The sequence below is a fragment of the Pezoporus wallicus genome, unplaced genomic scaffold (genome assembly GCF_028554395.1).
Source record: "Pezoporus wallicus isolate ANWC-B61680 ecotype Strahan unplaced genomic scaffold, APGP_CSIRO_Pwel_v1 contig_7935, whole genome shotgun sequence".
Lineage (NCBI taxonomy): Eukaryota > Metazoa > Chordata > Aves > Psittaciformes > Psittacidae > Pezoporus > Pezoporus wallicus.
Genome location: NW_026640162.1, coordinates 6818 through 19469, shown reverse-complemented (window position 1 = coordinate 19469; position 12652 = coordinate 6818). Strand labels below are relative to the sequence as shown.

At 45.9% G+C, this 12652-nt stretch overlaps 1 protein-coding gene across 1 annotated transcript; it reads left to right on the top strand.

The window, feature by feature from the left end:
- The first annotated feature begins 9864 nt into the window (after positions 1-9864).
- On the top strand, positions 9865-11034 carry LOC130603770 (olfactory receptor 1052-like). Its single transcript, XM_057417779.1, has 2 exons — positions 9865-10812; positions 10993-11034. The coding sequence occupies exons 1-2, from the start codon at positions 9865-9867 to the stop codon at positions 11032-11034; spliced, it is 990 nt and encodes a 329-aa protein (XP_057273762.1).
- Positions 11035-12652: the final 1618 nt, after the last annotated feature.

Genomic DNA, 12652 nt, shown 5'->3' with positions numbered 1-12652 from the left:
AGGACTGAAATGGGCAGCAACAGGGAAAAGGGCCCTTCTGAAGGGTGCTTTAGGGTTGCCCTTGTCACTGGTGGCTCTGATGGATGCTCCCAAGCCTATCACAGAATCCCAGCCTTTGTGTTGGAAGGGACCTTAAAGCTCATCCAGCTCCAACCACTGCCACAGGCAGGGACCCCCTCCACTAAAGCAGCTTGCTCCAAGCCCCTGTGTCCAACCTGGCCTTGAACACTGCCAGTGGTGGAACAGCCACAGCTTCTCTGGGCACCCTGTGCCAGCACCTCAGCACCCTCCCAGGGAAGAGCTTCTGCCTAAGAGCTCATCTCAGTCTCCCCTCTGACAGGTTAAAGCCTTCATGGGGGTTGTGGGGAACCTCCTTCTACAGCCAAACATGAAAGGAAAGTGCATGTCACGCAGATTCCCACCAGAGATCATCCGGATCCCCTGGCAGTGCACACCAGGAGAAAACCCTCACAATTTGGGCACCATTTGGTTCCAACCGCTTCCAGAGCCACATCCTCCCCTTTCCTTCTCTCTCCAGTCGTAAAACCAGGCATAGGAGCCTCAGGACATGGTGCGATGCTGCAGATGAGGCCCCTCCATCCTCCTCCTGTTGTCAACTGTCCATCTCTCACCTCCTCATCTTCCTGTTCAATACCAGCCCCACAGCCACAGCCTGGCTGACAGTGGGAGATGAATGGGAGTGAGTCAGTCCTCCAGGGCATGGGATATGTGTATGAATGTGTAGGGATGTGATGGATACAGGGGAGATGTGAGGAGATGGTCCCTCCTTGCTTTGCATCAGTCCTGGTCCCAAATCCTCGCACTGCTCACACAGCCCCTGTGGCCACCCTGCAGGACATGGGGGGCAGAGGGTCTCCTCTGTGCTATGGTGGACATACGAAGGATTTAAGCACTGATCCCAAAGAAGTGAAAGCTGAGTCCCAGTTTGGATCCAGCTCCATGCAGAGCATGGGGGGATTTCAACCCTTGCCCAGTGCCTCCACCTCAAGGGTACCAACAGGGGCAGAAGCCATCAGCATCCATATGAGAATGTCCCTTGTTTCCTGCAGAGCCCCAGCATCCTTCATCCTGCCCCATGGTGTGCAGTGAGGTGCTGGAGTTTGCAGTTTGAAGGGGACTATGGAGCAGCCCCTTTGCTCTCTGCCCCCTCCAGACTTTATCCCTCTGTCAGTGACCTCCCTGCACACATTCCTGGTCCCCAAGGTGACAGCTTCTCCCCATCCATCTCCTGCTGTCAGGCTGGGATTGAGCATGGAGATGGGAGGTGTGGGACAAGATGGTGAGGTTCCAGGTGGCAGCACAGAGACAGGACCAGCGTTTGGAATGGGTGCAAGGGGACAGGGGACCACATTGCACATTTCTCTTCCCTCTTCCAGAGCTGCAGAGGCTCTGCACGAGCAGCCACAACACTGTGGATGCTGCTGTGCTTTTTAATATGGCTGAGCTGGTGGTACCCAGAGGGGCTTTGACCAGGAGAGGGAGTCACAGCAACCCCTATGTCCCTTCAATCGGATGTGTGACATCACATCTTCCTTCCTTGTGATGAAACCAAGAGGAGAAGGAACATCAAACTTCATTTCAGTTCACAGTTACCATCTTTGAGGAAGAAATTAGCCACAATTATCCCAGGCTTCTTTTCCTCACGTAAAACACCAATCAGCTTTATTGAGTTATAGCCTTGGTCACTGATAAATATCTATTTTTCTTGCAAGATTCTTGACCTTGTCCCTCAGCTCCAATAAAATTCCTCACTCTTACCTGTGAGCTCTTTATTAATGCCTCTGGGGTGGGAGGGAAGAGGAAGTGTAGTTTTACATTTGCTTGCTGAAAAAGAGTCAGAGAAAAGGTTTCAAAAGATTCATTGCATTCGTTTGTGCCTTTCAAAGAGAAGAAGTTGGTGGGAATCAAGGTCTCAAGCTGCACCTTAAAATGTCAAGGGGAATCCCTCCCCAGGCTGCAGCTTCACAGGAGATTTCACTTCATGTAAGGAAGTGTAGAAAATGTAATACCTAGTGCAGATTGATGAACTGTGCTGAGACTACCCAGTGTTAAGGACAAACTGGGCATATCAAGTGGTCTTCCTATTCATTTTAAGTGGTGTTTTACACTCTTTTTAAGTGCCCTTTACTTAAATGGTGAGAGAAATGGAATTCCAGCTGGAGATAAGCACCCACATCCCATGTCCATGCCCAGCTCACACTAAAGCACACCAGGAAACACCAAGTGGTGGGTTGCACTTATAAATACAGCATGAGGCAAGTTTCCGTTGGTGAAAGACAATCCTGAACCCAGAATCAATGGTAACCGAGAGCTGCCTGGGTCAGAAAGAAGCAAAAAACCACTGGTGTGGGAAAATGTTTTTCCTTTACCTCTTGTGAGGGAGAATTAACTTCTATTTGGGAAGTACATGGGTCATGAACAGTGTCTTTTGTGTGCTCTGGAAAACAGCAGTGAGAGGTCTGTGGAAAAGTGACTTCTATCTGTGGTCAGTGAGGAAGCCAGAATTGATGTAATTACTTGCTGATGAGCTTGGCAGGACAGAGACTTTGGTATCAGAGAGCTTCTTGAAAACCTTCACCACACCTTGGTTTTTTGCTTCTTTCTTGCATATTGTAGCTGAGACATGTAGAATATATACAAATAGAATCATAGAGCCACAGAAAACCCAAGTTTCACCTCAAGAGATCATCTGGTCCAAGCTTTAATGGGAAAGGGAGCCTAGATGAGAAGTGTCACGTGTAAGGCTCATCGCTGCTTGATGAATTACCCCACTCTGGTGTTCTTATCCCCTCTTTGGTTTAAGAAAAATTCCAAAGCAGAGACAACTGCAATACATAAAGGTTTACCTAGACTTGGTGCTACATTGCTAAGGGAGGTCTGGATTGCTATAGTCTTGTGTGTGGTGGATCCAACTCAGGGGACTCCCAAGAGGAACCTCAGTCTAACGTACAGGGGAAGAACAGCTGTCAATTCCAGCAACAAGAAACAGGCTTGGGGTTCTGAAAACACATTTGATGACAAAAGCATCATTGCATGAGTCTGCTTCAATCTTTGCAGAGAAGGGATCTACAAAATTCAGAATCCCCTGGCTGTAGACACAAAATTCTCATATCAGGTAAATAACAGAGGTCCTGCCATAGAAGCCCAATATTATACTTGGTAAAACAGAATTAAATCTCTTAAATAGAGATGGGGGACAAATGGGCAGAGGGTGGGATGAAGCCGCAGCTGAGGCTGCTCAGGGGGATAAAGGCCTATTAGTTCACCCTGGGACAATTCATCCCTGCCTAAAAATGCCCATTTCTCACCCTTGAATACAGTGGAAGCCCAGAGGCACCAGCTCAGCTGTTGGACATCTAGGCACTACATGTATATAACCCCACGGGGGCTGAAAAACTGGGCTCTCAGGTGTGCACAGAGAGGGACAGCAGCAAATCCAGAGATGGGGTCATTTGTGCATCAGTTTCCATTTGAGGACCCTCTGCAAGATCTGAAATGTCTCTAAACCCATTCTCATTCTGTTGCCAATGTCAAAGTGAAACCTTTGCATGGTCCACAAGTATGTCAGAAGCATCATACAAGCTGCTCATCACTGCTGCCCTGTAGCTGTGCTCAGGGATGGCTCACTCATGCTATGTCTTTCAGATGCTCAAGCACCACAATGCCTTTCAGAGGTGATTTCACACCCTTTGCTTTCCCTTCTCTTTGTTTTCCTCTGGGAAAGCATGAGCAGCCCTAGAGTCTTCCTCCCAGGAGAGCACATGCAACTGTATTTACAGCCCCAGCAACACAAGCTGGGCTCTTGGAGTCTGGCAGGAGCTCCCCTCTCTTCACATCAGGTGCTTAACAGAGCTGATGCTGGCGCGTGGATGTTCTCTGCTGTGTTGAGGATAAACCCTTGGCTCCCATCCTTGATGGCACAGGGAAGGCACAAGAGGTAACACTAACACAAAGCAGAGCCTCGCCTGCATTGAGGCAGTGGGCTTGCTTCTGCATGTCCTCAGGTCGTCTTTTTTCTGTCTTGGTCAGAAAACAGCCTTACCAACGTGGGTTTTCTTTATAAGAAGAGGGAGCAATGTCTGATGCAGGTTGTGTTTCTTTTATACAGGCAGCTAAAGCAAGATGCACTGATTTATTCAAGACTTAAATGAGGATGAATCTTCTTCTGTTATAAAGAAATGAAACATTTCAGATTGTCAGCAGAATACAGTCACTAAGAAATCAGCCTTTGGAATCAACATGTTGTAATATCAATTCCATTTTAAAGGAAGCAACCTAATGCCTATGGGTTTAGGATGCTTCAGCATGCTGTAGCTCAGAAAGGTAGGTCTCATGAATTTACCAGTGTGAGTGTTATCTATTGTGAATAAGCTCAAATAGTTTGATAAATGTGGTTTGGTGACTGAATGATAATCAAAAGCCAAGAGCAAATGTCCAGAGGTCATTCATCTGTAAGCTGTGATTTCACTGGGACTGGGACTTTCTCTTGCTCCACGCTTACGTGCGATCCTATGAGGTTCCTCTGAGGTGTCTTCTGACACAAATTTCCTTCAAACTGAAAGTGAATAAAGATCTGATTCTTTACTCAAACCTGAAAACACACGTGCTTGACTAAATCCAGAGTTTAATTTTTCCCAGCATAGAAAAACAAAACTGCCATTAACTGCTTCAGGAAACTCCTGGTACTTTTCTGAATACCTCATCTGAAAAACGTAAAATAGATACATTTTGGTTAGAAAATATATTGGAATATTTTAAAATGACACAGTTGAAATGGTCATTGATTGGCGTTAGATATGGTCCAAAAGCAAATCTCTGGTTTTGATCAATGTGATATTCTCTTGATTTTGCCTCAGCAGGTAACAACTGGTCATGGGAGGAAATCTCACACAGATTAAATTTATCCTTTTGGGAATTACAGACAGCCTATGTGCGCAGACCCCACTTTTTGCCTTGTTTCTATTGATTTACGTTGTGACACTCATAGGGAATGTTGGAATTATCTTGGTTCGGGTGTCTCCCAGCCTCCACACCCCCATGTACTTCTTCCTCACCCATTTTGCGTTCGTTGACATCTGCTGTTCCACAGTCATCTCCCCCAGGATGCTGGCAAACCTGTTATCAGAGGACAAAACCATTTCTTTCACTGGCTGCATGATGCAGTTCCTCACCTTCGCTTTATTTGCTATTAGTGAGTGCCACCTCAACAACATGGAAGAGTTCTGTCATCGAGGACATGAACAATTCACCTCAAATGAGAAAGCCTATGGGGCACTAAAATAATGGCATTTTCCCAATTATTTCCATGATTCGATGCAAGTTCTTCTACAGTTACTGCACAAAAGTCAATGACAGTATTGCATGAGAAATAGACTCCCCAAATCGCATCATCCTTCCTCTGAAGGAAACCAAGAGTAATGGAACCTCAAACTTGAATTCACTTCTCAGTCACTAGCTTGCATGAAGAAATTACCCTGAATTATCCCAGGCCTCTTTTCCTCACAGGAAACACCAATCAGCTTTATTCAGTTATAACTTTTGTCACTGATAAATATCTATTTTTCTTGCAAGATTCTTGACCTTTTCCCTCAGCTCCAATAAAATTCTTCACTCTTACCTGTGAGCTCTTTATTAAAGCTGCTGGGGTGGGAGGGAAGAGCAAGTGTAGTTTTACATTTGCTTGCTGAAAAAGAGTCACAGAAAAGGTTTCAAAAGATTCATTGCATTCGCTTGTGCCTTTCAAAGAGAAGAAGCTGGTGGGAATCAAGATCTCAAGCTCCAGCTTTGAATATCATGGGGAATCCCTCCCCAGGCTGCAGCTTCACGATAGATTTCACTTTAAGGCAGAAACTGTGGACAATATCATTCATAATACAGGATGATGAATGGTGCTGAGGCTACCCAGTGTTAAGGACAATTTGGGCACATTAAGGGGTCATCCCATTCATTTTAAGGGGTGTTTTACATTCTTCTTAAGTGCCGTTTACTTAAATGTTGCTATCCATGGAATTCCAGCATGAGACAAGCACCTACATTCCATGCCCATGTTTAACTCTTGCTAGTGCACACCAGGAAATACCAAATAGTGTATTTCATATAGGAGTTAAGACAGTGGCTCATTTCCATAGATGAAAGACAATCCTGAACACAGAATCGATCCTAACCGAGAGCTGTCTGGGTCTCAGAGAAGCCAAAACACACCGACGGGGGAAAATATCTTTCCATTACCTGCTGTGAGTGGGAATTAACTGATGTTGTGAACTGAACATGGATGGTGAACAATCTCTTCTGTGTGCTCTGGCAAACAGCAGCAAGAGATGAGATGTTGTCTGTTGTCTGTGGGAAAGTAGCTTCAACCTGTGCTCAGTGAAGGAGGCAGAACCGATATAATCAGATGCTAAAGAGCTTGGCAGCACAGAGACCTTTGATACCATAGAATCATAACATCATAGGATAGTTAGGGTTGGAAAGGACCTTAAGATCATCCAGTTCCAGCCCCCCTGTCTTGGGCAGCAACACCTCCCACTAAACCATGGCACCCAAGGCTCTGTCCAACCTGGTCTTGAACACCGCCAGGGATGGAGCATTCACAGTTTCCCTGGGCAGCCCATTCCAGTGCCTCACCACCCTTACAGGAAAGAGCTTCTTCCTTAGATCCAATCTAAACTTCCCCTGTTAAAGTTTTAACTCATTACCCCTTGTCCTATCACTACAGTCCCCAGTGAATAGTCCCTCTGAGTTTCAAATGATGAAGATACTTGTATTTTGAAACATGTTTCTTACATGTATTAAGCTATCAGTGAAACTTGATTGAAAGACATTTTCCTATGGTGTTGCCATGATTTGTCATCCTTAACTGATACTTACCTGGTAGTCACAGTGGTTCAGTCATTTTATATACTCAGATTTCATTACTTAATTAAATGACTTCATTTCAAAATGCACTAAAGACAAAAAACTGGGGTTGTTTTTCCTGATCTGTATTCCCTTAAATGTTTCAATCCATACTTTGCCCTAACAGGAGATTTTTAATTCAGTATTCCTGGTTTATCTCCAAACACTTTTGTTGTGACCATGTGGAAAGGTAACAGTGAAATGGGGTTTTGGTGAGGGGATGAATGTTTAAAGAAGTAATCATAAATGGAAGTAAGAGGTGGGAAAATGCTTATAGAAGGGAAGTAAAATAAGTCAGCAGGATAAAGCAGCTGCAAACAGTCTTCAACCCTGCCCACTTCTTGCTGGCCTGAGTATCGTTGTAGTAGTAGCACTAGTACATCGTGATGTATCACACTGTCACAAATAGCTCAAGGAATGAGGCAGAAATAAAACATTTCTAACAAAGTTGAACTGCCCTTTCATGTACCTTTAATTGACTTAAAGGAACATTAAAGTTTGCTGCTGTTGTGTCAATTGATGCACACAAAACTCTCAGTGAGCCTCAAGTAAAATCGTGAGTGTGACCACAGAAACCAGGTTTGGTGTTTGTACACTTGGCTTGTGCTGAAGTACACGTTGTGCTTCATACCTTTGGGTTGGAAGTGCATCTCCTCTGCCTCCATGGCTCTCTGGGTGCAGTTGCAGTGGTGATCTCCAGGCACAGAGTGATCAGTGGGAGAGCTCAGGGGGGTTTAAGTTCAAACTATAAAAACCATTGCCATACGCAGGGAGATGAAGTGATTCATGTGCACATTTGACTTTGGTTACAGCACTTGGTGCTTCCAGCTACCTTAAACTATGGTTTAGGTGAAGCTCTAGACTTGCACAGTTCAAACAGCACAATAAATCCCAACCCCTGGCATCCCATTAAACACACTCCTAGGCTTCTTTCCCACCTCTGCCTCAGCAGAGATGACCCCCCCCACCCTTCCACATTAGCACTGAGGTTAATGAGCCTTGCACCATTAGCTGGGGTGCGGGACCCAGGTCCAAACCTCTTCCAGGCTCTGCTGGGAGTCTCTAATGATCCCCTTTTTGCTCAGCTAAGCTTTACTTCAGGGGTTTTATCCATGAGGACCAAAGGAGTAAATAAACCCAGGTGCTGTCCCCCTCTGGGACGTCATCACCCGCTCTGGGCAAAAAGCTTCTTGCTGACGGAGCTGCTGCATTACTTGTGCTTGGCTCACTTCATCCATGAGCTGCCACTTCCCCCTCCTATAGCATTAGAGACACCTGAAGAATGAAGGAAAACAGATCATGGATCTTCTGCCTTAGGATAACGCACACACCGTGTGTGTAAATCCCAGAAAGCTGCATAAGGATGCTAGGTAAGGATCTGGCATATAAGAATCTGGCAGGCAAGCAGGATCATAGGCTTCAAATGTAGAGCTAGATTAAAACCCACAGCTTTCAAGCTTCTAAATTTACTGATTTGGGGCAAAAAGCTCAACAAGAATATACCTGAGCTATGTGTTTTCCATAGGTCTGAGTTTCTAGGCATTATCTTCCCACCCTATGTGTGTGTCACCATCTGATGGTGATAAAACCTTAGGGAAAGCATTCAAAAAGGCTGCTTTTCTGCCCCAGCCCTAAACTGAAGAGGACAAGAGCTGCACCACAGCATGCAGTGGCACAGAAATACCTGGGAATGACACACAGGGCACATTCCATGAGGAAACCTTCCAGGTTTTTCCTCTAAGAAGACTAAAAACACACTGCAGAACCTCAAGCAACCTTCTGAAAGGTTATTCCTCAATGGCAGAAGGTTGGTGCTTTGTCCCTGGGTTGGGTGGTCTGTTCTGGATTTCTGGGGATAAGGATGTTGGAGTGTTCAGAAGATGTTCATTTAAGGGAAGGTAAAAGCAGGAGAGCTATATACAACATTTCTGGCTATTTCACCCAAAATCAGTGGGAAGCACTAAACCCAAACCTGAAGTGCTGGGACCATCCAGAGATCATTTATTTGGGCATTTGTCTCAGAGTTGTGAGGAGCAGCCTGCCAATGCCTTCCTGACCTTGAGTGGGGAAAACCATGGAAATAATACCTGAGCTGGAGAAGATAACAGAAGTTAAGTGCACTGACTCTCTGTTAGACTCATCTGCCACACTGAGGGGAATAGTTCTCTCTGTGCTGGAACCTGACTAGTAGTAGTAGTAGTGATAGGAGAAGGGGTAATGGGTTAAAACTTAAAGAGGGGAAGTTTAGGTTATATCTAAGGAAGAAGTTCTTTACTGTGAGGGTGGTGAGGCACTGGAATGGGTTGCCCAGGGAGGTTGTGAATGCTCCATCCCTGGCAGTGTTCAAGGCCAGGTTGGACAGAGCCTTGGGTGACATGGTTTAGTGTGAGGTGTCTCTGCCCATGGCAGGGGGGGTGGAACTGGATGATCTTAAGGTACTTTCCAACCTTAACTGTTCTACGATTCTACTGACAGCAATGTGCCAGCTCAGCCTATTTTTGCTGTCTAGGACAGGACTCTCTGCCCCACGCTGCCAGGGAAACCTCCTGAGACTTGAGTATCTCACTCAGTGAGTTGTTGTGTGCAGCTGGGGATCCAGCAATGCTGTATCAGAGCTGGGGTGATGGATTCAGGGCTCCTGGGGCATCACACTCAGATGTTTTCAGTCTTTCTCATGGAGCAAATGGAATGCACAGTCCCTTTTTCTGCCTCCCTAATGAAATGTGATGACCAGTTTGCAAGTTCTTCACCTCTTCTCCAGTTTTCAAATGGTTCAAGATTGGGTTTGGGTTTTTAAAAGAAAAGGTCTGATTTAGCCTCATGATTAAGAGATTTCTGAAGGGCTTTTGGATGTGTTTCTCTGCCTGTGAAGATTCACCAAGAACCACAGTTAGATGTTGCCTCAACTATCAAATCTTTATTGTTTTAATGTCCAGCCTAACGGAGTACATGCAAGCCACATGGCATTGCTCTTCCCTATTTTACTCCATCTTTCCTCCTTCCCGCAGTAACAGGGCTGAAGGCAACCACACCGCAGTGACCCACTTCATCCTCCTCGGCCTGACAAGCGAGCCCAAGATGCAGACTCCCCTCTTTGTAATCTTCGTCATGATTTATCTCATCACTCTCATGGGCAACCTTGGGCTGATGGCGCTGCTCAAGACAAGCCCCCGGCTGCACACCCCCATGTACTTCTTCCTCTGCAATCTCTCTGTTCTCGATCTTTGCTCCTCTGTCTTTGCTCCAAAGCTGCTTCTTGCCTTGGTGGAAAACAAAACCATCTCTTACCCTGCCTGCTTCCTGCAGCATTTCTTCTTCCTCATGTTTGTGACCACAGAGGTGCTCTTGCTGGCTGGGATGGCTTATGACCACTATGTAGCCGTCTGCAACCCACTGCTCTACACGGTCTGTGTTCAGCTGGTGGCTGCATCATACACGGGGGGGATTTTGAACTCCCTAATCCAAACCTGTTGCTTGCTGCTGTTGCCTTTCTGCGGTCCAAACACCATCAACCATTACTTCTGTGACACTAACCCTTTGCTGAAGCTCTCCTGCTCCAACAGCCACCTCAATGAGCTTTTGCTTGTAATTCTTCATGGGAGCATTTCCATGTCTGTGCTCGTCCTCATCATCACCTCCTATGTATACATCCTCTTGTCCATCCTGAGGATTAGGTCTGCTGAAGGAAGGCACAAAGCCTTCTCTACTTGTGCCTCCCACCTCCTGACCGTTACCTTGTTCTATGTCCTTGCTGGGCTCAGCCACATGCAATCAGCTTCCAAGTACTCCCTGGAGACAGAGAAAGTCACCGCTGTGTTTTACACCCTCCTTGTCCCTATGCTCAACCCTCTGATCTACAGCTTGAGGAACAAGGATGTTAAAGATGCCCTTAGAAAAGCAACAGCAAATAACCTCATTGCGAGCTGCTCATTGACCAACCCGGTCTCAATCGGTTGATAGAACTCCTCCTCTTTCCCTTTTCAACTCATTTGGTATCAGCTGTCTGGAGGAGGAAGGAACTGAATGTATTTACAGGAGCAGGTACAGCACATTCTAACCATGCTTTAAACTCTGCAGAGGCTCGGTGATGTTAAGCATCCCCTCAATATAGGTCTCTGATAAATATTCTCTTGTCATCTCTTGGGTTTTTCTTTTGGGGAAAATAGATGTGATATCATAGGAGGTGGCAAAAATAAGCCCATGAGGAATTTCCCTCTTCAGTTTAACTTTAGAAGTTGCACTGATTCAAGCAGTCATTCATCCAGAGGTAAGTTCAAGGAGGGATGAAGGGTTTTGAGGAGGTACATCTGAAAAACATCACTTTACTTTGGGCTAATGCAAGGAAATGCATAAAATCCTATTTGCTTCCAGAAGGATGTGCAGTGCAAAGTAAGGAAATGGGAGGAGAAGCAGAGCCACTGAGCTGCCAGAGGATGAGCATGGTGCGTGCTGTGATTGAGCATTGGGAAGATGCTAAATTGCTGTGTGACCAGAACATCCCAGCCTGGAGGCAGCAGAGCTGTGTCTGTCATCCTGCACCTTCCTTCCTACCCCTGCAAACATCCAGCTGAGCCAAAGAGGTTTCACAGCACTGTGTGGGTTGGAGGGAGCTTAAAGGCCACCTATTTCTAACCTCCTTGCTGTGGGCTTCATCTCACATCTGGTTTAGGAGAAGTAGCAGCTGAGAGTGCTGATGCTGGCCATGGCAATTACTGTGGCTGCACTCCCTGATGTCTCAAGGAGAGGGGAACTGGGTTTTCCACCACCCAATGCCCTAAACACAGCAGCAGCTCTGCATTCAGCCTCCTCTGATGTATTCCTGTGTGCAGAGGATGAAAGAATGGAGGAGAAAAGAGCAAAGAGCTCCTTTATTTTGTTAATGAGAATCACCCCTCCTCAGTTATGCAAAATCATGGAATCATGGAATGGTTTGTGTTGGAAGGGAGCTTAAAGCTCATCCAGCTCCAACCCCAACACCTTCCACTGGAGCAGCTTGCTCCAAGCCCCTTTGTCCAACCTGGCCTTGAGCACTGCCAGGGATGGGGCAACCACAGCTTCTCTGGGCACCCTGTGCCAGCGCCTCAGCACCCTCACAGGGAAGAGCTTCTGCCTTAGAGCTCATCTCAGTCTCCCCTCGGGCAGGTTAAAGCCATTCCCCTTGGCCTGTCCCTACAGGCCCTGATGAAGAGTCCCTCTCTTATTCTATCTGAATACGTTGCTTCACATGTTGTGTTCTCTTTTCTTGAGGGAATTGTCCAAATGTCTTATTTTTCATGAAAACTCCATCAGAAACTTTGATTAAAAGCTTATAAAGTGAGCATTTCACTTCACACCAACTTAAATTAGATTTTGACAGGTTGCCATTGCATTCATTCATTATTCATCACAGTTCTTTGCAGAAGACCAGGATTTCCAAAGGTGCTTATTTTAAACCACAAATTTATTCAGTTTGTCATTATACAAGTACATGTTCTTCCAGCAATTGTACAGTTCATTAAACAGAAATGGTGTGTTTGGATTAAATGTTAAAAACCCTCCATCTACTGTTTCATTTAGAGCATCTTCCCCCTCAATAATGTGATGACATACAGAAGGGGATGTGACATGGTCAAATCCACAAAGCACAGACCTGGTACTGAGCATCCAAAAAGGAAAAGATGTAAGGACCACGCATCTCAGGAAGATTTTAGTTGGGACACACTTCTGGCCACATGCTAATCTATGTGTGCCTATCACA